A 26,026-nucleotide genomic window follows, 5' to 3' on the forward strand; every position below is an offset into this window, starting at 1 on the left:
CTGCAGACTGTGGTTTTGGAATCGGTTTACCATCAGCAATTGTGCCAAAGCAGCTGTAATGAAAAGCTGTAATCAAAAAATAAAAGCACAGATCGAGCTACATGAAATAATGACAGCAACAACTGGAGAAACAATGACGCTTCCAGCTTCACAACTGCAGTGTTGCTGCACCTCCAGGGCTCTGCTTCCCTCCTTGACTTCTCAGAAACACACACTCACTGACTCTGTTCTCAGATCAGACAAGACAATGGCTGGGTGAGAGTTACTGCTACGTGTGTGTGTGTGTGTGTGTGTGTGTGTGTGTGTGTGTGTGTGTGTGTGTGTGTGTGTGTGTGTGTGTGTGTGTGTGTGTGTGTGTGTGTGTGTCCGTGCATGCGCAAGCGCGAATTCTGCTGGTTTCTCACGGCCCCTTAAGAAGAAAAGAGGCCCTGTCTCGTTCCATTAGTGACCTGAGCTACAGCAGCGGCAGCACAGCTCAGTCTGGCTGACTGGAGAACAGCTCCGGTTGGAGACCAGTACGTCACAGAGCCGGGACAGAGTACAGCCAATAAAAGAGACCACCAAAGATAACAAATAGGTTTTTTTCAGTTTTTGACTGAATGTTACATGGTCTAGATATCGAGTAACTGAAATTATTATTATTTCATTTAACTGTTTTAAGCTTTCATTTTAATTAAGTTTCCCAGTTATGGCAAACTTAAGAGGCAAAATTGAGTCTAGTATCAAATTAAACTAATGAGCCTTCATTGTGTTTCACATACGTATGTCCCTAAAAGTCCATCAGGTTTATAAAAAGTAAAACATTAAAGAGCTTAATTTAGTCCGTTGTTAAGTGATCTCTAAACAGCTATAAAGTAAACAGCTATAAAACATGCACGTGTGTAATATTATATTACTTTATTTATCTTTTGTACAGTGTAATTACAATACAAATATGTAGGTTTAAATACAAAAATTCTGTAAATAAAGATTAAAAATAAACTCCACTGGTTTGCTTTGTTACCATCACTAAACTATGGTTTTACAATCAAGTTTATGAGGTCATTTAGTTTGCTTCAACGCAGAACACAATTAACCTACATTTATAATTTGGAGGACGTGCAAACAAGAGTCAAGCGCTAAAATATATTCCCCATAAAATAAAAGCATCAATTTCATGTGACTCAGTCTTGCGTTACAGAGAGAGAGAGCAGTTTGCATTTGTTTGGTGGGAAAGAGAGACTGATTCGTCTGGAAACAAAGGACAGAACCTCGGGTGGAACTAACGTGGTGTAAATTAGACCAGCGGCACATAAATTTAGACTCTGTGAGAAGGCAGCCTATCCGAGGCCACAGGAAGAGACCCCATAAGCTAATTAAACTGCGACGGGTTAATGAGCAGGAAACCTAATCTGCGGCAGGCTGCGTCCAAACAATTCAATTCCCATGGAACATAACAGGAGCATCTCTGCTCAGACGCAGTTTATGTAACGCACAGACGCAACCTGTGGGAAAACGTCCATTTTGCAATGTGGCATCTTTTTGGAACGGAACCTGAACAGAAAGCTCATTGACATGATGGATATAACTGTATAGGGTGTCGAGCATTAGCAGAAGAAACGGTGTTATGAGAGCGCGTGTACACGTTAAGCGACCGTTTTTAAAAATATGATCAAAAAGCTTTGAGGAGAGTTGAGGAACAGTGCTCTGTTTGTGGGCTGCGTGATGAATGCGCCTTTGTCCACTCCGTCTCCGTCTCTTTGTTATTTCAACCACATCCATCTAATTTTACTTCCAGCAGACTTCCTCCATCTTATTTCGTAAAGGTACAAGTCCGTTTTAGCCCTCGGCCTCTCACATGCAGGTTAACCTTCTCATCCAGTTCGGAATTTTTGCGTTTGCGTATCAAGCAATGTCCTTAAAACATGTGCATAATATTCTGCTATGTCATTTTCCATGCCTCAGTTCCTCTTCCCTTTTCAGCCCAAATCATTTCTCCCAACATCTGAGCAACACAACTGCAACCCACTCAGTAGTAAAATAGAGGTGATCACACAATCATACCGTATGTGATGACACTACCCTGTGTTTGAACATGTTCAATGACCAATGTTGGAATGTAGTGCAATATTCATTCTCGACCAGTTGCACAGTGCTGTAGAGTGTTTTTGTTCTTATTTCCACTGAGTTGTTGTTTGTCTGGAGAAGATGAAGACCAGCGGACTGTTGTGCAGCTGAAGATCCTGAAACGTTTTTTTTTTTCATGTCCCAGCGCCCCTGAAGTTACTGTAGGCGAGCGACGGCAACGGGCTGTAGAGGCGAAGCGAAGCCTCAGCAGCAGCACAGTGTGTGCGAGTGAGCGCCGAAGGAAGAAACAAGCCACCATGTACAGGCCCACGTCGCACTCAGCCTCACTATCGGCCCCGGTCATTTGGTTCCTGTTACGTGACAGTGCTTTCTGCATCTACTGCTGCTGCTCTCGTCCGCCTCCTCCTTATGGTTCCACAAAAATAAATACAGGGGATAAAACAAGACACTCCCGAAATACTGCTTTAAAATTCAAATTTTTAAGAATATATAATGTTAAAATAAAAAATAAAGTACAATAAATAAAATCATTTTGGCCATAAATCTCTACTATTGGTCAGTTAGTCCTTTTGGGTTGGTCGTGTTGGATCTTAAACCACTGACTCCTTTCAGGTATCCAAACCAGTGCTGTGCTTGGCTAAATACAGCATCCATCTGCTCCATCTGTGCACTTTTGGTGATGTAGCCACAGCCACAAATTCTCCAACCAGACCCCCCCAGAACCCGAACGACTAAAGACTTTAATGGGATTGGAATGCCTCTGAGTGGTGCCCCCTTTGAAAGAAAGAAACCAATGAACTGCGTCCCCCGTGGTGTTCTCACAGAGGCACAGCACAGTACATCCAGGGACTCACTGCAGGCAACATAAAGCCCGAGTGGAGGAGCGAAAGCGGGGAAGAGAGGCAGTAACGGGTGGCGTGGAAGGATTCAGTCCATCAAGTCTAAGGAGATGGAGACCTCGTCCTTTGGTGGCAGTCCAGCAATCTGCCACTTTCCTCCCGAACTCTCATGGGAGTGTAAAGAATGCAATTATAATCATTATGGTACTGGGTCTCTTGAGAGCGTTTAAAAAGCTGCTAGGCTGCCACGGGTCAGATGATAGATGGGTAGCTTTATGGAGCAGAGATGCTGGAATTAGTGGCTTCCTCGGGCTTAGCCTCAGAGTTAGCGCTACAACTTTGGGAGGAGGAGTCCGGCTTAGAGCTCAATCTCGAACGTTTTTTGCAGATTGCTGGAGAATGGATTGGCTGCTGATGCTGGCGCCTTGTTCCCAGGCTGCTGTGTTGCCGGTTTGGACTCCAGAGCCGCCCACTTAGCTTCGAAGCGGTCGTCGTCGTGGGAGATGCAGGACGGCGGAGCTGTGAGCTGGCTGCCCTCCGGCGGCCAGCAGCTGCTGCCGCCTCCGCTGCCGCCAGTGTTGGAGGTCCCATTCTGGAGAGCAGACGTGGTTCCGCTGTGGGGCGGCAGGCCGTTTATGGATGTCGATAGCGGAGGAGTGGAGGAGAACGGCGGCGTGGAGAACCCAACTGAACCAGGTGCTCCTGAATAAGTGTGGTGTGGCCCGACTGCTCCAAGTGACCCCACTTTATGTCCTCCTGTCGCTGAACCCATAGCACTCCCGGCGCCTGACGAGCCTGTGGCGGTGCAGAAGACATTGGCCACCATTTGGGATGGTGTAATGCCTACCACAGGCACGCTGGCATTGGGGTAGGTCATACTGCTGGCCAGACCTGGCATGTATGTCTGCATGGGGACAAAAGCGGGTTGGACAGGCTGGCTGGCAAACATTCCCACGGGGGCTGGTGTGGTGTCAAAAGCCAAGGGGAAGGGCTGCATGGAGCTTGGAAGGGAGCCTGGGGGCCCAGGAAGAGAGGGCTGGATCATTGGTGCTCCAGACATGCTTGGACCGGACATCGTAGGGATAGACATGGAAGGTAGAGACATAGGGGGGCCTGTCACTGGAGGGCCCGGTATTAGAGGAACCGATGACAATGGCATAGGTGGAAGGGGCACTGGGGCCTGACCTGAGAGAGCAGAGGGCCTAGAGATTAACGGTTTGGTCATGGAGATAGTGGACACTTGGGCAGCTGATATGGCTGCCTGACTGGACATTTGATGACTTGACATAGAGGGTGGCCCCGGAATGGTGGGAATGGAGGGACCGGGGGGAGGGGTCTGTTGAGCCTTGACCGCCTTGGAGACCTCCTCCAGCCATCTTTCAGCCTCAGAGGGCGTGCGCCTGTGCCCACTCTGCATCTGCATCTGCATTTGCATCTGCATCGCCACGGAAATTCCAGGAGGAGAGTGGAGCGCCGGCTCTGGCTGCACCCAGGTAGAAGTGGCTAGAGGGATACAGTGAAATGATAGGAAGTCTAATTATTTTCTTCTAGGATAAAGAAAAATCAATGTTACTGTTGATGCATTCTTTCTTACCCTGCATTGGTGCAGGCGGTGGTGGCAGTACAGGAACAGTGCAGGCTGCAGGGCCATTAGCAGCCATAGAAGCGTTAGAGAAGAGCTCGTCTGAAGGTTTGGTGAAGGAGCTGTTGATTTGGCTACAAAGAGCATTAATACTACTGTCCCCCTCGTCTGGAAAGCCCATGTCCATCTCTGGTACGAGTGAAAAGGGAAGTCACAGAGAGGAACGGAAGGGAAGCGTAGAAAATGAGTTAAATAGGATGGATGAGAGATTAAGTAGAAGGACAAACAGAGAGAGAAGGAAAAACAAACAGGACATCTGGTTAGCATCAAACACAAAGGCCCATTTTTCTGGAAACAGAAAGAAGAATTATTCTTTTGCACAGACAAAATGTGTGAGGGTCCAAACTTCTCAGTCTGGTTTGTCATTATGTATTTTTATTGGTTTTTAAACTGTAACTGATCCGACCAAGGGCTTAAGTGACATAATGTTCGGCCCTAACGGTAGATATAAATAGATGTAATTTCTAACTCCTTCTTACTTTCCCCCCGATCCATCAGATCACAAACAGGCATCTTAGAGGTGTTTATTTCCTCTCTTCATCCGTGTCTTATACGCGCATGTTCCTAAGGCTTTAATGGCTTCACTGAGGTAGCGTTAGAACATGTGGAATAAATGAATGGATGTTTACTACAGATGGGCCTATTGTCGGTCAAAGTCCAGGCCCCCTGCTGTGCCATTCAGGCCTACTCGTCTTATATGTGTCTCCCTCACATCTGGGTGCATTGTGCAGCTCCAGGCTTTGATTTATATTGCAGGGCGGAGAGGCCGCTGCAGGCATGTGTAAGGTCTCCCATTAACGATGACTCTGTGCTTTGTTCTGCAAAGACCGGCCCTGTGATCTTTCACGGCTCTTATTCTTGTCAATACCCCACAGAGTTAAGAATCCATGTGTGTGTATGTTTTTGCGTGTTTGTCTGTGCGTGTGTTTTGCTTTCAGGTCCAGGGGGCCGGTGCAGGGCTCGCTGAAGGCTGGCCAGGACAACTGATTGACCGCACAAATCAATACGCGCATTGTTCAAAGGGAGTCACAAGGGAGCAGTGGGAATTGGCTGCTACCACTTAGCGTGTGCATCCGTGTGTTTGTCCGTGAAAAAGGGGGAGAGAGAGAAAGAAAGCAGCGAGCAGATACAATTCAAAACCACCAAAACTAATAGATGAATGTACTAATATAAAGAGAGAAGTGGGAGTGAATCTGGTGCTTTCATATTCCAGTCAGCCAGTCAACTCTCTCATCACCCGTAATGACTGTAATCAGCCTAAGGCCCAAACTGTGTAGGTATGTAGGTGTGTGTGTGTGGGGGGGGGGGCATTCTGAGTTTCTTATCAGGTCTGGATCCGCTGATGCTAAGAAGCGTTACAGGTTTCAGAAGGTCCTTCATCAGCCCGTCGACGGCTCAACTCACCAGGGTTCTTGTCCTGGAAGTCGGTCTTGCGTTGCAGTGTGGATGGCAGGTCATTGAGGCGCAGCGACAGCTGCCTCTTGAAGGGCGAGTTCTTCTGGCTGAGCGCTGGGAATCCCCGGAACGAGCCCTGGCGCACCAGCTGCTCAATGGGCGCATGGCGGCGAGGGATGGCGTGAGGCCCGCCTGGTTCTGGACGCTCCATGGGGGACGCGGCGCCCTCCGGTGGGGAGGCGGTGCCGGGCGGGAGCGCCGGGATGGCAGGAGGTTGGTCTGGAGCAGGAAGCGGGGGGGGGGGGGGGGGTCAGCGCTGTGCGGGACACATCCTGCGGCTGTAGTCTGTCACGCACTCACCTTTCTTCTTGTCCGGCAGCTTGTCGTCCCGCTCGCTGCCGCTGCCCTGTTGGCTGCAGGAGGAGTTGGCCCGGAAGGAACCCTCGCGGACGAACGAGGTGCGGCTGGCGTCAAAGGAGGCCGTCACGCCACACTCCTTCTCCCGGCGCTGCTTCCTCTCCAAGCAGGCAGCGAAGGCACAGCCGACTGCGTGGCTGAGTCGTTCTCCCTGGATGAATGGGACAGGAGGTAAAACAGGCGAAATCACACCCACCCTCAACTCAGAACCCCTGAAATGAAAAACCCTGGGTTGCCGCGTGGCCTATGGCTCTGATACAATCTGTTTTAACAAATAACGTCAGCCATGACAGCTAGAGGAGAGACAGCTCAGTTCAGCACGGACATAGTGGGAATGTGTGGTGGAGACAGAGACAGACCAATGGACAGATAGCTCCACAGGCTTCTGTCTAATCCTCCCTCCTAATCCTGCAGCTCTGCGCCACACTCCCCTCCATCCACACAAGTAATCCAACCCACAGTATAAGCTGGTGAATCCACCCTGGACTTGGAGCCACAGTGCACCATGACAGCGCCGGTTGATACGGTAAATGTCTCCTCTTACGGAAGTAGAACGATTAAAAATCACTTACAAGCGCTGTTAACGGTTTATTTCTGTGCTTCTGGTTTTATCTAACTGCATTTTGATTTTTTATAAATATTTTTTACTATTAATGACTAAACATGTTTTCAGTCCATACTCATATGGCGTCGTTTACACCGCATGATCTCACAGACACCTTTATTTGCTCAGTGAAGTGAAAGCACCAGTGAAAGCACCAGTGAATCGTTGTTTAAATCTGTTGAAATTACAAATTCAAGGTTGAATTGTCAAGTCCTTTACTGGACGACGAAGCCTTCGACTATAAAAAATTCAGTTCAGTGCCAAGTGAGAGCTTTAGAGTTCCACAAGGCAGAGCAGCACAGAGCAGCCCACACGTCTGACCCCCACTGTTCATATGGAGAAAACCCCTGAACAGTAGAAGGGAGGTTAATTGCGTCCTCACCGAGTCTTTGAGAGCCATGAAGCAGTGGCACATCCAGCGCCTGGTGGTCCCGTCGCGGCAGATGTAGGAGAAGGCCTTGTCATAGTTACGATCAGGAGCGCAGAACGAAACCTTCTCTATGGTCTGGTCCACGATCAGGTCCTGAGAGGGGAGCGGATGAGAATCAGACTTAACAGCGCACACAGGACTGGACTCCATCAGATCAGGCGCTGCAGCGAGTCGCGTCTCACACGCTTTATGTGGTGTAACAGCAGCTCTACAGAAGACACAGCTGCAGCGGTGGGTTGCACCAGTTTGCAGACTGATCTAATAGCTGACACGCTGCTTTCAGCGCCAGTTAACCCCGTGAAACCTGCCTCATTACGACCTATTTAACCGCCCGCCATGGACAGAAAACGGCGACTACGGCCTAATGACATTGAACCCGCTTTTAATCCGTGGGATGTTTCCACTACTTGCCCTCTCTGCTACAAAAGGGTTATTCAGCTTCCTCCAGTGTCTATAGTCGATGTAGAGGAAACTAAGAGGGGCCCTTCTCTTTCTCCTGTGTACATTAGGGGGCCCCTGGTTCACCTCTGTGACTCACAAAGAACAGAAAGAGCAGGAAAACAAGAGGAGAGAGAGAGAGAGAGAGAGAGAGGGAGAGAGACAGAGAGAGAAAGGGAGGAAGGAAAGAGGGTTCACACACTCTACCGTGCACTTGCTTCATCTCCTCCAGTGGCGAGAAAGACAAAAGAGGGCGAGGAGAGAAAAGGAGGGAGGACGAGGGCAGGAAAGGAGAAGAGGAGAAAAGGAGGAGGGGGTGCGAGGAGAAAGAGTTGGAAGCACAGTGCATTCATTGTAGGCCAATTAGCGAATGCAGGCCGGTGCTGGTACAGAGGTGAAAGGGCCGAGCACAGTGTGTGTGTGTGTGTGTGTGTGTGTGTGTGTGTGTGTGTGTGTGTGTGTGTGTGTGTGTGTGTGTGTGTGTGTGTGTGTGTGTGTGCGTGTGTGCGTGTGTGTTCATGATGGCTACACTGCAGCTCTGGGGTTTACCAGAATATTATATATACACTTAATAATGTATGCATCGCTAGGTTCATGAGGATTTAATATTTTAATTGCTCCCATGAGGTGTTTTTGATTCAATCTGCAGGACGTGTGCGCGAAGGTGACTCCGATTGTCTGCATCCAAAGCAACAACACAGCGGCTTGTGACGCGACGTGTCATCTGTGCAGGGAAGCACAAAGAACAGCAGTGACTTAAGGTCGTGGTGAGCTGCATCACACACACTGAAGCTCATATACTGTACGGAGTGTGGGAAAGACTGTGAATAACCAGCGTGTGGGAGTCAGTGAGCATGTGTTCGCTGATTCATAGTTGGAGGCTGCAGGCTTGTGTTTTAGAAATTCTGAATTTCTTTTGCCTCTTCGCAACTTTTGCTAAAACTGGTGGATTATTACCCTGTTTCATATACATATATCAAATTAATCAGCTGTAACCTTTGTTAAACTGAGATGGGAAATGTTAAGCAGTGAGGAGAGAAGCAGGTCGCGCGTGTGGGCTCTCGACATCAAAAAGGAGCGAGTGCCCGGTCTCTGCGGATCTATTCTCTCCTGCTTTTCATTCCGTGCCGCTTTCAATGGCGTCAGAGCTAAATGTACACACTCTGTAGGAGGCCCCCAGCTGACAGACGAATCTCCTCAAGTGCCTCTTTCACTGCTTGTGTGTGCGATCACGTGGTCTTTGCCTCATTCAGGAAGCCTCCTTGAGTCACGTATGTCAGAAAACCGCACATCATATACTCATCCATATAAACGAAGACACTATGAAGAAGAGGGTCTCGTGTTTTTAACAAGCTGAAGACAAATCAATTATCTGTTTACTGGACAAACTCCCTGTGCTTGTTGCCAAGTGAGCGATGAAGTAAACAAAGAGGAGGATGGAGGAAGGTGACAGACGGGAGCTTACCTTAGTTTTGTCATCTACCACCCTGAGTCCATCGGCTGAAACCCACAGCACCGCCTTCACTGTCTTTTTCCCACTCTGTAATAGCAGACAAACGGAGCAATTAATGGAGAGCAGAGGTCGCACACTGCAGCAAACGCACCGGGCGTTTCAGCGACGCCGTTCTTCCCAGTGCAACATGTTCCTGCGCGTCAACAGGCTGTTATGACAAAAAGCCACTTTTGCAACGATCTGCGGTTACGCGAAGTGACCCACATCCTCCCAGCAAACGAGGCAGTGCGCGGCAGCGAAAGGGAGAGGTGAAAACCGTGCCAGCTGGCACCGGGAAGCGATCCTGCCGAGCAGGGCGCCGGGCGGAGCTAATAACGCTCGGCGCGTGCCAGGCTAAGAATACGCGGGCTAAAAATGCATCGGCTCCAGAGCGCGTGCGTGTTCGCGTTGTGAGAAAGAGTCGGCGTGAGGAAGGGAAACGCAGAGCCGGAGCAGCAGAAATGGCTTTGAGACCCACAGGGAAGCAATGAGGAGCCTCCGGCGGTGCATGATCCCACTGACGAGAGGAAAGGGGGGAGAGAGGGGAGGTGAAGAAAGTGAGAGAGGGAGAGACTTCAAGGCGGATGAGAAGAATGAAGTACCGCTGGAAGAAAGGCTTTGGCACAAGTGAGTAGAGAAGGAGCAGGATGCTGATGGAGAAAGGTGCTGATAAAGGGCGATTCAGCAGCGAGAAAGAACAGGAACGAAACGGCGCTGAATGAAACTGAGGGTGCGTGTTTGCGTTTGTGTTTGCGTTTGCGTTTGAGTCGTTGCACAGCGGGGCCTTGTATTCGCAGTCGACGTGCGTGAGTGACACTTACAACTTTGAGCTTCTTCACCGCCTCCTCGCACACGTGCATCCCTCTCGACTCCTCCACCTCCACCAGCCCCAGATACTGCAGAGAACGGAGGGCAGAGAATTCAACAAACACACACTGCACATCTGCACAAAGACCAGGCAGAGAGGAGCGGAGGAGTCATTTACGGCCTCACAGCCTCTCGTTCCGCCCTGAGGGGCGTCATTAAAGCTCCGGCAGGAGGACGACTTTCCGTGCGCTGTGGGGAGATTTGACCTCTTGATTTGGAAATATTGACCTCCTGAACGAGTCGCCTGCAGCCTGTTGTGAGCCAGAAGGGTGAAGAAGTTTGTACTGAACCAATGACATCACTCACATCACTCCTGAGTTACGGGACACTCAGTGGAGAATCATCACCTGTACTGTTTTCCATTAGCCTACTGTGTTCTTCCGTCTTCCTCTCTCTCCTCTTTGCGTTCTCCCCTTTTCACTTTTCAGTTCATCTCCCTCTGCTTTTCTCACGTCTCGCCTCATATTGTCCCACCGTCCCCCGTGCCCTCATCCCTCACCCTGTCACCGCCGGTGGTCTCTGTGATGTATAACGCCCCCCCCGCCCTCCCTCCCTGTCCTTCATCGCTTACAGTCTCGCCGGCGCGTCGACAAACCCCTCCGCCTCTCAATCACACGCACACATGCCGTTGACAAACGCGTGCGAAGGCATTCGATGAATCCAAATTGAGCCCGGGCTCTGCTGGAAGCTAGAATTCCCTCGCCGTGCTCACGAGGCTCATGCACTTGGTCTCTTAACGATAATCTATTTCATTTTTGCAGCTACGTACCCGCACAGGGAAGTTGCATTTGCCCTTGCGCACGGCCTCCTCGTCCGCCTGCCACTGGTGAGGTCTGCTGGCCTCGGGCACGTACGTGGGCTTCTTCCTCCTCAGGCTCTGGCGAAGCTTGTTCATCTCCGGGGTCACGTGCTCCCTGTTGCTGTGGGCACAGGCGGAGACAGCGGTTTAGTTCAGCGCCGCCTGGCACAGATACGAGCCATAAACACTGACGGCGGCACTCGTTTACTGCCAGATTAACAATGAAACCCTTAAAAACCAATCACAATAATTCCCACGACACGCAGCCGTTTAAAGCGAAGCCGCTCGAGAGCCGCTCCGCGCGACCGTGCCGGATTATGAATGGAGTGGGATGGATTTCATTGATTAGCTCGAGCTCATATGCAGTAATCGCCCCTAATAAGGCAGCCAGTGCATTAGCATCATAAACGCTTCCCACTGTGACGCTCCATTGATCCTGGGTCCAAACACGCAGCTCAAATCACAGGTAGCGTCAACACAATAACAACTGCAACATGTTTCATCTCATACAAGAAACATTGAGAATGCAGAATAAATGAATCAGCACACACACACACACACACACACACACACACACACACACACACACACACACACACACACACACACACACACACACACACACACACACACACACACTGCAGCCTAATTAGACCATTCAGCCCCCTGGCCTGCTTAGTGATGTTAATTTCCCAGCATACTCAAAACACGGCCTGCTTAAAAAATGATAATTACTGTTTTCATTGCTCCACAGTCACATCCCCCCTCAGCAGATCTGGGCTACAATGAAAACATCTCTCCTCGTGTGCATCCTCTGTATTTATGGAGGTTGACATTACCTGAGCCCTACCGTCCATCTTTTTCATATTCCGCCGTCCTAAATGTCGACAGTCTCCTCACATTCAAAGCGCTGAACGTCTTTGATGTGATGTGAGAGGTAACCTTCAAATCCTGAATCCGCAGCATTAAAGCCAGCCAGTAAGTGCACTAAGGACCTCAAAGTCCCTTCACAATCCCTGTAAACACATTAAACTCAAGCGCATGGTAAAAAAGAAAATCTTTGTCCCTGACTGTGTTTGTCCTTTTATATCTCTGCTTAATCTGAGCAAAGAGGGAATTCGTGATCGTTTTTCTTACCGTCCTGCTCCTCCATTAAACGGCCTCCTGGCTTTTACAGGGAATGAAAGACAACAAATGTCACAGCGAAGGCCGGTAACGTCCATTTATGAAGCTCTGATCTGAGTACGGTGGAGAAGAACTATCTTATCCTATCTGCTCCTCCACACACAGCTCAGGGTGAACACATAACACACACATATATTTATACACACACACACACACACACGCCCGTCACTTCTCGTAATCGCTGCCACAGTGCGGCATGCTGCCGGTAACGGGTGCCAGGGCCGGTTGGCTGAAAGCATGTGCAATAGGACGCCCTCATCTGTCCGGCTCATACCCAGACGCGTGCGCAATGCGGAGTATCCCATCGGCTCGAGTGGCCACGGACGCACGCCATCGTTCCTGAGCTGAACGATGAAGTAAGGTGACAAAACGCTGCAAATGATCCACTTCAGTCATTCAGTCTAATAAAAGAGGAAGATATGCCTGAAAGCACTAACTAACTGCAAATAGTAAAAAAAATTTATAAATGCTTCTATTACTCTACACTCAATCACCATGACATATGGTGAAATGACATAAAACTAGAAGCAGAGCTTTGAATCATGAGGAATGCAGTAGTAGAAGCTTGTTGATGGCGTCTGTGGGGAGACACTGGGGTGGAGACATCATCCAGCGTGCAACATGCGACGGCTCAGCGAAGCCGTGACCTCACTCCGCTCAACTAGAACCATGTGAACGGGGAGCGAGACCAACGAGAGGCAGACGGAGGGGGCGACGCTGCGAAAACACCACAATAAATCTATGAATCAACGATTATGAAAGTGAAATGCCACTATCGCCGTAAACCAGCGCTTCAGCGCAGACTACACAAACAGGAGGCGCGCTGCCAGAAAACACAGCGCTGCTCCCCATCTGGAATGCAGTGCTGCAAGAGAGGAAAAGGCCGCTTCACACGTGTTGATGTGCGTTTGCTCCATTTGTGGCAGCTGCTTATGCTCCTTATGCTCTTCAATTCCAGTCTTGTCCGAGAGAATCGGGCCCGGAGCGAAACGTCTGCAGCTCCGCTGAACGTAAGGAAGTAGGTTTCACAGGGAGGAATTCAGCGTGAAGCGGTCGCCTGCGTGTGCAGACTAATAAAGCGTGAGGGGGAAAATGTGTTGCTCAAGCTTGTTAAGTTGGAATTTTAACTGTTCTGGAGTCAGGACAACTATCATGAACAGTGTGTGTGCAGGTGTGTTTAGTGGGTTTTAAATGGTACATTCAAAGGTCACGTCCATGCGTGAACTCTTATGTCCAGCTGAGTCCTGTAACGTCCAGATGTGGACACACACACACACACACACACACACACACACACACACACACACACACACACACACACACACACACACACACACACACACACACACACATTGTTCCTCCCTGATCCAGATGTTCTGTGTTCAACAGTGGCTCAGGAACTTTGGCAAAATGGGACGCGCTCCTCCCTCACACACATCCTCCCATCCAGATGCTTGCAGAACACACCTCATATAAGGAGGAGACGTAGGTGGACATTAAAGCTCCGTAGGAGGACACACACACACACACACACACACACACACACACACACACACACACACACACACACACACACACACACACACACAAAAACACACACTCAGTGAGTCATTGCCACCTTGCTTTAGACCATATGTTTGGAAACCTCCAGAGAGACAAGGAGGAGACACTGAAAAGCGAAGCAGGCTAACGTGCATGTGTGTGTGTGTGTGTGTGTGTGTGTGTGTGTGTGTGTGTGTGTGTGTTGGCTTAGTCATCACTGAGCTGACCACTTTATATGGACATAGTGTACCGCGCTCTGTTCCCAGCGCTCACTTCCTTTGACTTCAGCTGGGTCTCATTGGCTAAACAACCTCAAAAGACTTGGTTACAAGTTAGTTACAATTGAAAAACTCCTCAGTGGTCAGTGTTACTACAGATACATATGAAGATAAATTTTCTTTGGAACTTCTTCTTCTTCATAAAATACTCATCTAAACAAGCTGTAGGAGATGACGATTCATGTAGTATGAATATTTATGGAGCTGAACAGACGTACTTTGTTTCCGCTTTAATTATCGCCTGACTCTGATGTTTTACCATATTTTCCTTTATTCTAACTGCAGCTTTACTGCTTTGGTTCATTCTCATTTGTGTCATTTTGGAAGCACAGTGGGCATCTGTCTGTACAGACATGCAATAACAAAACACATTCAGACACGTTGGATTCGGGCCCAGATCCAAAAACCTGTGACTGTCACCACCACACACTACTGCATATTTATTTTTTCTTGAGAAAAGTCTGTGGGCTATATTAAGAATATATAGTTATTTTTAGCATAAGGAAATCAAAAACACATTAGACACAGGCACATTATGCTGACACCACATGCATAACCACCACATGCACAAAAAACTGACCCAGTTCTTGGGCCCGGCAGACTTCAGCTGACAGAGTGACCCGAATAGAGACATCGACACTTACTACCATCCCCAACTCCCTGTCTGTCTCTCTCACATGCACAAAAAGCGACAGGTGGTCCGCGCGCGCGTGTGTGTGTGTGTGTGTGTGTGTGTGTGTGTGTGTGTGTGTGTGTGTGTGTGTGTGTGTGTGTGTGTGTGTGTGTGTGATTAAAAAAATAAAAGGACCGTGACGTAGCAGAGATAAACCAGGGCACTTGTGTTTAGACTGAAGCCTGACCCAGGACAGGATGGCCTTATTCAACGCGATGGTTTATGAGGCTGTGTCAGAGCGCGTATGAAAGCGACACAGAGCCTCAGAGGGAGCGAAGCAGACAGAGACAGAGAGCGCGCTCCGTTCTTTTGTGAGGTCAGCGCTCGTTCAAACCAGCATATGGAGCATACAGTACATTAGACAGACAGAATGAACCACGGCCGCCATGCAGACTTCTACAGTGCACATTTATCGGCTGATGCTTATTTTGCATCCTATATCAGCCCCAGCAAGAAGAGAAAGCTGTGTACTGATACAGGAACCAAACCAACCAGAACTCAACTCCACAATCCTCCCCAAAAACTTCATTATCAGTATAAAATCAACAACAACTGAGGACTGGTAACAGATGTGATGAAGAGTTAAATGCTTTCTATGCACCCGAGAGTCCGAAGCAAACACTCCGGTGCATTAGATGCCATGAGTAAATACCGGAAGCAGAACCTCTCTAGCAGCTACACGGATCTGCAGCTGTGTATAGTAAAAGGTGTGCGTGGCTTTAACGCAGGTAAGTGAGCAGGCAAACACAACCGGGCCGCTTCCGTTCTGAGTTTAGAAAGTGTTCTCTCTCTTTACTCTCATTTTTACTCCAGCTCCGCTCATGTGGCTGATGAGCTGAGTCGTTGGGACTCGGGACCAGTCTGCAGCTCTCCACTCCACACGCTCTGGATCATTATGGTTAGTCCTTGAATGATTTTCCATATCAGTAAATGCATTATTTATTACTGAACTCGGTCTGACTTCGTCCCATAAACGTCCCAGTCCTTTTGGTTGGACTGTTAATATTTTTCCCATGAAGCCAAAGTGACTCCAGACTCAGTTCCTTCACTGACGGTGCCTCGGTTTACTGGAGTAAAGAGCAGAAGGAAGTGAGACCGTGCATATACGTGTGCAAACAGGACGGAAATAAATCCTAACTTTTCATCTTCCATTCATCCCGGGCAAAGGCGAGTAGTTTATTTCATGAAATCAATGGCAACTGTGCTGAAGCAGACACACCGGTAATATGTTGGGGTGGCAGCTGACACCGGTGATTAATAGTCTCTTTTACTGCCGTTTTGCCCATGCGAGCCACCGTGATGGTCATTGATGACTGTGAATCTGAGAAGAGCAATATAGATGATTTAGACGGAAGATGAAGGATGAAGTACGTAGGTGTACAACATCAATTAGCCTGGCACGGACACACACACGGACACACACACGGACACACACTGTCCTTCCGGTGACCCTCTAATGCAATGTGATCTGCCCGGGGAGGTTGTGGGCAGGTGGAGCAGCACAGAGAGCTGTCCTAATGCAATTAGACTCAGGGTGTGTTTGTGTGAGTCTGCGTGTGGGCCCGGTGGTGGTCCTCCTGCATAATGAGATTGAATGTCTCCTCTGTGACTGTGCGCTGCAGCATGGGAATCCAGTGCATTATCACAGTAACGGGTGAACAAAGGCCCAGACAGATGTTGTCACCGTGATGCTAGCTGATAATGGGACGAAGAGGTGATCCAGGGTCCACTCTGTACAGTCACTCAGAACTAGGGCCGCTACTGTGTTTTCTTACAGCTGTGTTTCATCTGGATTTGGACTTTTCCTGATCCCAGCTATTTAAACAATGTGCGCCATGACATTACTTGCAATAAGAATTATGTTTATATAAAACCACAAACGCCAGAACCATCACACACTAAGGTCCACTGTAAACAAGTATAAAAAGGCAGATAGACGTTGGAGTATAAAGGAGACACTTGGAATGAAATTTAATGTCAACACGGTGAAGATGAACCAAAACTGGAAGCAACAACATATACAGTCCTCAGGGCTGAAGTGAGAAATATGCGCAGCCGAGCGGGAGACGTCCAACAGCAGTTGGTGGCCGGACAGTTTGGAGTCTGAGGTAGCATCCTGCAATTAAACTTTTTCTTTACTGGGGGAGCTTTGCAGATACGCAGTGTGCTGCTGCGCTCACACACTCATACACACACACATGCAGCGTCACCCCAGCGGAGACGTACGCGTTCACACGCGGCTCCCACACCTATTATCTCCTTCCTCCAGGCTTATCACGCTGCTGTGTCACTGCCCCCCCCCGCTGCTGTTTCAATTCCCACCCACTCGAGTTAAGCCTGGAGAAGATTGTCTGAGTCTGTGTGTGTGTGTGTGTGTGTGTGTGTGTGTGTGTGTGTGTGTGTGTGTGTGTGTGTGTGTGTGTGTGTGTGGCTGCAGTGGGGTTTAATTCCTCAATGCTTATAAATGCAATACATCCAGATCCATGAATGCATGCATTGCTGTGTGCATCTGTGCATGGTTGAATGTGATCATGCTGTGTGTGTGTGTGTGTGTGTGTGTGTGTGTGTGTGTGTGTGTGTGTGTGTGTGTGTGTGTGTGTGTGTGTGTGTTGTGTGTGTGTGTGTGTGTGTGTGTGTGTGTGTGTGTGTGTGTGTGTGTGTGTGTGTGTGTGTGTGTGTGTTGTGTGTCGATGGCATCCAAGCCACAAAAGAAGCAGATTAACATAACAATATCCAAATCCCCCTCTGCCCTTGAAACAGCAGGCGGCGATAGTACAGACCACGCCGGGGCTCCACGTGTGTGTCTCTGCATTCATATCTGTATGTATCTGTGTTGAAGCAGGCTCGTGCCAGTGTGTCTGTAACTGTGACACGTGTGTGTGTGTGTGTGTGTGTGTGTGTGTGTGTGTGTGTGTGTGTGTGTGTGTGTGTGTAGCAAGCTAATCTAAACACAGTGCAGCCAGGCGTGAAGTGGAGCAGTCTAGTCAATATGGTCCAGTATAAAATTGTTGTGTTGTGTATCCTAATAATAAGTCTAGACTGGAGCTCCAGGACGTCTCATCATCTGTGTGTTTACTTGATGGTGAGATGATGTGTGTGGCGCACTTTTAATCTTCAGGGCCAGAGGTGAGACCCACAGAGCAGGTAAATCATAGAATGACCTGCTCCATATTTATCAGTAAGTCACATCATCGGTCTACTTTAAAACAGAATTCACAAAACTAACGTGAGACACCACAAACTCCGTAAGGTTTGTGACATTTAGGACTGCGCCAAGTCAACTTCATTAAATTCATCTCAGCTCCATTCTTGAGCTAAAATTATACAGACTTGAAAATAGACTCTTGTGCCAGAGCAGGAAGCCAAGTGACCCACAGTCAGACAGCGGAGGATGAGGCTGTGTGTGTTCATTTGTAGTCCTGTATGCAGGTATAAAAGCAACACAATGGACATGCATCACTTAGATTGTTTTACTTGCAAACATTCCCTCATCATCTTTTCACCCCTCGTCTCCTCCTCTCTTCAGACTTTCACACCTCTCCTCTCATCCTCTCTCTCCTGTTGAGTCCCCGCGTGCTGTCCTCATTTCCCTCCACGCTTTAACACATGTGAAAGCTGCAGTGTTTAATTTCCTAAGCGTGATCTCAAACCGAGACGCGAGTGCACGAAGAACAGGGGAAGTGTTGAACTGGGAAAGGGAATTTAATCAAATCAGTCCCTCCCTTCATCACAGCCAGGCTTAGAAAAAAAAACACATTTCTGCTTTGTTAAAAGGGTGCATGTCACTGTCACACGCACAAATGCTAAATGTAATACGTGCACACACAAAAATGTGCATACGCAAATGTTATGCAAGGCAAACGTTGGGTGTTTGTATCAATTTAGCAAGTTTAATCTCTTCCATATGGTCATGCAGGCTAATGCATCTGCTAAGGCTATTAGCTGCTATGAGCCCTGCGGATTCAGCCTAGACTAGACCTATTATCAGTTTGGCAGGGACGGAGGATACCACCGTAGCCAATAAGCTGACAACAACAAATCTCACCCGCACATCAGCCACAACTGATTGTATGCTGACCTCTATAAAGCTCACGGATCCCTGCGCTGGTAAACCGGGTCAACTTCATGGACAGAAATGAGGTGAGGCTGAGGAAAAGGACCCAAGGTGCAATTTGCTACAGTGACGGTCGACCCAGTTCAAATCCAACATAAAGCATGTGCTCGCACATAGAAATGCATGGCTGCACATAAAAGGAAGATTCGTCCTTGTATCAAACGTCATCTCTCATGTCCTGAAGGGAAGCCCGAAGTTCCCACACTCCACTCTGTCCTTAACTTACCTGAGTTCGATGGCCTCCCCCATCTCACCGAGCGAGCTCATCTCCCACGGGGACGACGGCCGATGACAGGAGATGCGGAGATGACAAGCGGCGAGGAAGAACTCCCTCAGACGAGCAGCCGCGGCAATGACAACAGCATGAGCGCAGGGATGAGAGGAGGAGAGACGCGAGCGGGCGAGCGAGCATGTGATGATACTGCGCTCATAGCGAGGGACAGAGAGGAGAGAGAGTGCAGCGTGCGCGCGAGAGAGAACCACACCTCTTCTTAAGGGATTAACTTGGAAAAACCAGCCCTGACACGTTCACCAATGCGCGCACGGGGATGCACCCAAACACAATCAAACTGCCCACGGCCCAGGACGGCCGAGCATCTGGTCCACAGACACACAAACAACACACACGACACGCGCACGCGCTTACAGCTGCTCTAAAAATACTGGCAAATCCATGTTTGATGCTCCGAATTCTCTAAGTGAGAAAAGAAGGCAGTGGGAGGATGAAGGAGAGAAAGGGCGACAGAGAGGAGGAGGAGGAGGAACGGGGGGAGGAGTGAGTGAGCCAGTCATGGCGGGTGGCGACACAGTTCCCTCTGCTCTCCATCTGCTGTGGGCGCACTGGTCAAGAGTGCACTGGGGGAGAGGGCGAGAACTGGGGCTGGAGTCCGGGGACGGCCGCCGGAGCTGGAAGTGGGGAACGGGGCCAGAGCCGGAGGACGTGTTTAACATGTCGGCTGGACATGGGCCAGATGCTCCGTTTCCAGGAGGGCGTTGCTGGACCAGAGGCACACTGATGCTGCCAGGTGACGCCGGCCTTAAAAATACAGCCAGCACTGTTTAATCATCTGGTTCCAGCAAAACTCCCCAGGTATTAGTCCCACGCCTTATTTGACGTCTGCTAAAACTGGGTTTAAGGAGTGGTGAGTGATGACTGGGCTGATTTATCTCCAGGTCACTTTCTGTTGTCCCTGTGATGATCCGACGTGTTTCCGACAGGGAAGAGCTGCGGCCGTGATGCTGAGCCTGGAGGAACTCGCTGATGCGATCGCTCCCTTCTCACTTGTTCCTAACCTAACGCGATGCCAGGTTATCCCCTAAGCTGTTCATCCACCGATACAGAGCCAGAAATCAACAGCGGATGAGACTGAGCGGGATCAAAGCATCCTTGTTGTTCTCCGGCTTTGTTCGTGGCACTCTGGGTATTTACAGCTGACTGGCAACATCACCTTCTTTCATGCTTATTACCATTTGTTTTCATGTCTGTTAACAGAGGTCACAATAAATGCTGACAGGCCTGATGTCGCTGTGATTCAGCGCGCTCACATATCCCCACGGGGACCTAGCGTTCATTGTTTTAGACTTAGCCTAATTACAAAAAGCTGTATGAATAAACACGCAGCACGGACAAATAAGTGCATGATCCCATCAAACAATTACAAACTTTTACACATTCAGATGTAATCCCAAACATGTGTACGTGGCAGACACTGGGCCTGTTTAAAGCAGACTCTGCAGGGGCTAAGCTAAGGTCTAAAGCATGTTATTCTATGGTTGAACGGTGCAGAGCAGCAGCAACTATGACATTTTCAAAACCAGATCAAATCCTGCACAAATGTCATCGTGGCATTAAAGTTGTCAGGTTTATTGTTTATGAAGCTGTGGCGAGTAATCATGCAAGCATTGTGTGCATCAAAATGAAAACTTTTTGTTATAAAATCTGATTAACAAGCTGCTATAAAGTCGACCTGCGAACATTATGAGCAAAGCGGGATCCGTTCCTCTGCTTCGTTTGGAACCTCCACTTACTCCCAGCGTTGTTCTTTGTTTCATGGAGACTTTTCATCACAATTATTATTAACGCGTCCTCATCCCTCGTCCTCGCTTCTCCTTCTCTCAGCGGGAGACACACAGGACAAAAAGGAGCGGAGGACGAGGGAGAGAGGAATCTAAAAATAAGCTAGTGAGCGAGGAAGACAAACGAGGCAGGGTTCTGAAGCAGTCAGAGGACGGTGCAGCGTGGCTGCGCTTTGCATACGTGTACAGACATCTGCCTGCGCATCTGTCTGAGTGCGCGTCTCTGTCTACCGTGCACACTCCAACGTAAGCCCATTAACGCGGCTGTGTCGCTACGAAACGCGGCGGCGACGCCAGTCAGGAGGAGCAGACACACACTTTGTGCTCACACTTGTGTTAAATAAGGCCTGAGGCACACGCTTCAGCTGAGCCACCGGTTCACGCCGTGTGTGTGTGTGTGTGTGTGTGTGTGTGTGTGTGTGTGTGTGTGTGTGTGTGTGTGTGTGTGTGTGTGTGTGTGTGTGTGTGTGTGTGTAATATACGCTTGTCTTTTTACGTTGTGGTTTTACAACCGCCGAGCCTCAGTGGCTTTGGAACAGCCTGTTATTTTAACCAACGCTGTGTGAATGTAAATTAGGCCCCTGCTAAAATACACACACGAGAACACGCACGTAACCACAACTCAATAATTTGACCCTGTGTACAAATAATGATTTCCCAGTGTTCCAAGAATGCCATGTTTTATTCTTACTCTACTGTAGTTCACAGAGGGATTTTAAGCCACACCAATTTATCATCATCTTATTTTGAGAAAGCTTAATTTTAAAATAAAGAATATGTGTTGATGGGACACAAATCCACCAAAATGCTCTTTAAAATCCAGTCACACTGTGTAATACTGCACTCTCATGGACGCGCTGCCCAACAGTGAGCCATGGGAGCCAAATCCACTGACAAGCTGCCTCTGGTCAATACCACTTTCTTTCTCTCCCATCCCTCACCTGTCTGCTCTCTCCTCTGTGACTTCCATCACCATGTCTCCATCTTCCATCTTGCCAGCACAAAAACACAAAATCAGTGAAACAGTGTGTGTGTGTGTGTGTGTGTGTGTGTGTGTGTGTGTGTGTGTGTGTGTGTGTGTGTGTGTGTGTGTGTGTGTGTGTGTGTGTGTGTGTGTGTGTGTGGGTCAGGTAGTTTCCCGTTCCAGCACCTCTTAAGCTATTCCCAATCAACACTGCACCCAAACTCACGCTACAGCAGACATGAATACACGCGAGGACCATGTGAAAACCTTGGTGCTGCATGGCAACCAGATCCCATAGCAACCGCTGGTATGGGTTATTGTGGGTTGGTAGTGAAAGAGAGAGAGAGCGAGAGAGAGGGAGAGAGAAGGGGAAGGGGAGGATCAGGAAGTGACAGATATTTGGGAGAAAAGCAGTAACTCTGGAAAAGAACAAAAATAGAAGGAGAGAGGAAAGCGGAGGAAGTAGCGGCGCAGCATGAATACACAAGCACACACACGTTTCATTCTTGGTGCTGGGATCAGATGAGGGTGAGGAGAGAGGCAGAGAGTGACAACGCTCAGGGTGAAAGGAGGCCTCCATCTACAGAGATCACAACGCAGTCTCCCTGTAGAGTGGCAGGGGGACGAGAGATGGAGAAAAAGCAATAGGGATGAGATGGAAAGTGATGCTAACAGTCATTTCCGGTGATGTCTGAGATTAGAGGAGAGGAGAGGAGAGAGACAGATGTTTTCTGCCTGTGTAACGGCGCCCCTGCTGGCCTGTATGGGTACAACATGCAGTCACGGCAACAGACCAGCTGCCTGCGTGTGCCATTATCCAGGTCGCGTTCTCTGACCCCTCACCTTTGACCTCCTGTCAGGTCCGCGCAGACAGGAAGAGTCTTCCTTTTTGTCCACTCTGCTGACACGCCTGAATGTGCGCGCTGAACGTCTTAATGTGGGCACCATGTAAACTCACATTTTCTTGGACTTGAAGCGTTGACCGTCAATACACAGCTGCATGCATAATGCATGTTTATGCATGTAAAGCAGCCAGCTACACGAGCAGAAGCCGAGAATCAATAAGGCTTTTAAAGCTTTTAACATCTGCCCCAACACTCCCTGCTTGTCTCCGCTTGTCTAGTTTCTCTCTGTACATTCCTCAACTCCTGTTCAGCTCACTGTCTGCATATGTACATATATGTTTATATAAGCATCTATTATCTATCAATCTGTTGAGCCATCTGCGTGTCAATCAGTCTATTTGCCTGTGTGACACCAACCATCTGTCCCCGCGCCCTAAAATCTGTCCTCAGAGAACAACAAGCCTCCGCGCATCATCTAGTGACACAGACATTTACTGAATGAAAGAAAATACAGCACAGAGGCAGGAAGTTACACTTTGCGTTACCATCGCAAAAATCAACAACCGCAGTGGTTAGAATTTATTGGGAAATTTGGGCGCTGAGACTGAATGACCTTCACGGGGTGGTCGTGTCTCATCGATCAACTCTAAAAGCCGGGCAGAAACACAGACAGAGGAGAATGTCAGACACGCACTGCAGTGATGCTGCAACTATGTCTGACAGATGACACTGAGCAAATATTAATAATCTGTGTACAGATGTGTTTGACCTTTGACCTTTCTTATTTCATACATAATTCATTCGTTTCTAAAGAACATTGCATAAGCTGGCGAGTATGGAGTGGAAAAGTGAAGTTATAGGGACAAACAGGAAGTAATGAAAAAATTCTCGAGCCACAGTGGAAAACTAGAGGAAGTGGAAAGGGTGAAAAGGGCCGAATGGAGGAGCTCAGAAGGCAACAAGACATCCATGTTGGGACTGTCATCTCACATTCGCTTCGATAAAACACCCAGCAGTGACTCTCAGTAATGTGTTGAAGCCTTCTGTCCAGATAAAATGGAACTTAAGAGGAAGAAGCAAAGTCAGTGCTTCAAAGGTTAAGAAAAACAGACTGGGCCAAAGAGAAAGACGAGAGGCCTGGTGTTTGGGCCCGTCTCTAGAAAGCAGAGGGTCAACAACAGCCTCTTTGTCATAGGGAGGAAATACAAGAGTTCGCTAGGAAAGTAGCAGCTTCAACCGTATCGGTTGCATTGACACACACTCTCCTCTTTTCCCACAGAGGAGCAAAAATACACGCAATCAAAAGTGAAGAGAAGCCACTTCAATGGACATCATTCCTCTGGAAAAGTGTGGCGAGACAAAGGGTAGGAATTCTTTTACAAACAGAGAAGTGTGTGTGTGTGTGTGTGTGTGTGTGTGTGTGTGTGTGTGTGTGTGTGTCACTACAGATTACAGACACGCACCACAGATGGCCAGCGCGTCTCGTCTTTTCACCGCCACCGTCGGCGAGAATAATGGCGGGCGGCGGCCCCTCCTCCCCCTGCTCCGCTCCCTTTCTCTTTTGTCAGCACGTGTGTCTGTCAAATGGAAGCGTGCGTCTGGGACAATGGCAGCCAGACAAAGGGCCCGCCTACCCCCCACCAGGACACTGAATAGGGGGGCACGTGGGCCTTGTCATGGAGGGAACAATGGCGCTGGAGGAGAGGGAGAGCGAGGGTGTGGCACCCACTGCAGCCGCTCCGGCCTGGGTGGCCCCGGCTTCACATCTGAACTTGTAACGTTGATTTATTTTAATGGCGTCTGGGGCCAAATAGAGACGCATCACTAAATAGTCACATGGAAGACATCAGTAATCCACCCCACTTAATTATTAAGCCCACTTCAGGCTACGAGCGAAAAATCGCAACTTCTCTTGATGACAGACCTGTAAAGCTGCGCAGCGCAACACGCGGTTGGACGCATTCCAGCTGTAATAACTTCATCCAACTTCACATCTAGCAGCATTCGTTTACCACTAATTGCCAAATAGCTGCTAAATTAATTACACTGGCATCTAATTACAAAACGAATCAACAACAGTAGCAGCTGTTTGCGCTAATGAGAGGATTTTAGCTTGCTGACGGTTATTCTATATGTCTGTACCTTACAGGTTACATGTTGAACTATTTGATGCAATATACAGTAGGGAGCCCACGATTTGTTAAGCCATTAGTGTAGCTGTTGACTGTAGGTGGCATTCAAGATTCCGCAAGCAACACCCTTTGGGAGCCCAGACCCAGCTGGAGGATGTGCTCCAGCCTCAGGCCTCAGTTCAGTGAATACTGCCACTGACGTGACTGACTGGATTACAAGTGGACGTCTACAGATGCTCACGGGCGCGTGTGTGTGCTGAGGCAGCTCTGCTCGCGCAGAAAGGGCACGTTTTCCTAGAGGTCACGGTGCATAGTAGCGGCGAAGGCGAGTGGAAAGCGTGGAACAGCTGGGTCGGAGTCTGCGTTGGGGGGTGGGCGCACAACAGAGGGAGAGCTGGAGGAGGGGGCTGATGGGACGGGGAGAGAGAAAGAGGAGAAGGAGAGAGGCAGGGACACACGGGCGAGCTGCTGACGAGCTCTTTGGAGGCAGCAGCTGGTTGAAGTGGGGGTCTCACCAGCTGTGCCTCCATTGACCTCTCCCCAATCTTCCACAGCAAACGCCACCTCCCTTCCCCCCACTCGCCAGAAACCTCATGCGAGTAGGTAGGAATACACACACACACACACACACACACACACACACACACACACACACACACACACAACCATCTGTCAGTAGGAGGAGAGTTGTCGCTCTGATTGCTTCATAATTGTGTTGAGACAGTCTGGGTAAAACACAGCCCCACACCCCAAACAAGCCCTGGAGATATAACATTACTTTAACCTGACGATTTCCAGTAAGAACCCTCCAACTTCTGCAGCCCAGACACGTGTTCATGGATGGATCGCTTCAGCTCCAAGGCTGTGACTCACAATTATGAAGCAATGCAGAGAAGCAAAATCATCAACCACAAAAGTCGGGCATCCGTGGCATAAATATGACAAGAGCAACGCCGCTGCCTTTCATTTTGCTTTTTTTTTCTAACGAGATGCTGTTTTTCCTCAAGTGCATTTCTCAAATCGAGCCTCTTGGAAGACGGAGGCTGCCGGGATGGTTTCACCACCTCCATTCGCCGCCTCCTACATGGTGATCTCCATCCAGGCTGACAACTCGACTCAAAAAAACAGGGAAACGAGTCCTCGCCCGATTCAGCCAGCATCACTTCAGAAGTGCTTATTCACGGCGCCACCAAATCGAGCACATCCATGGACTAATTGATTCAAGCT

At 49.0% G+C, this 26,026-nt stretch overlaps 1 protein-coding gene and 1 long non-coding RNA gene across 4 annotated transcripts in view; one reads left to right on the forward strand and one right to left on the reverse strand.

Moving 5' to 3' along the window:
* Positions 1 to 882: 882 nt before the first annotated feature.
* numbl (NUMB like endocytic adaptor protein) overlaps positions 883 to 26,026 on the reverse strand; it is a 33,721-nt gene continuing 8,577 nt past the window's right edge. Inside the window, exons 1-9 of one of the 3 annotated variants that reach the window (XM_029170813.2) lie at positions 19,009 to 19,506; positions 10,961 to 11,111; positions 10,146 to 10,220; positions 9,298 to 9,372; positions 7,347 to 7,487; positions 6,304 to 6,511; positions 5,953 to 6,222; positions 4,501 to 4,677; positions 883 to 4,409 (exon numbers count right to left, since the gene is read on the reverse strand). In XM_029170813.2, coding sequence (XP_029026646.1) covers positions 3,265 to 4,409; positions 4,501 to 4,677; positions 5,953 to 6,222; positions 6,304 to 6,511; positions 7,347 to 7,487; positions 9,298 to 9,372; positions 10,146 to 10,220; positions 10,961 to 11,111; positions 19,009 to 19,049 — 2,283 coding nt within the window. In that variant the 5' untranslated portion in view covers positions 19,050 to 19,506 and the 3' untranslated portion in view covers positions 883 to 3,264. Of the gene's footprint in view, positions 4,410 to 4,500; positions 4,678 to 5,952; positions 6,223 to 6,303; positions 6,512 to 7,346; positions 7,488 to 9,297; positions 9,373 to 10,145; positions 10,221 to 10,960; positions 11,112 to 12,127; positions 13,439 to 19,008; positions 19,507 to 26,026 lie in introns of those variants that run through there. The other 2 variants (XM_055514340.1, XM_029170814.3) reach the window with 2 other exon arrangements.
* On the forward strand, positions 19,506 to 21,331 carry LOC129605088 (uncharacterized). The gene is made up of 2 exons (XR_008696593.1): positions 19,506 to 19,872; positions 19,956 to 21,331. It is a non-coding gene; the product is annotated as an uncharacterized LOC129605088 (long non-coding RNA).

This window comes from Betta splendens, chromosome 13, assembly GCF_900634795.4.
Source record: "Betta splendens chromosome 13, fBetSpl5.4, whole genome shotgun sequence".
NCBI classification, from domain to species: Eukaryota; Metazoa; Chordata; class Actinopteri; order Anabantiformes; family Osphronemidae; genus Betta; species Betta splendens.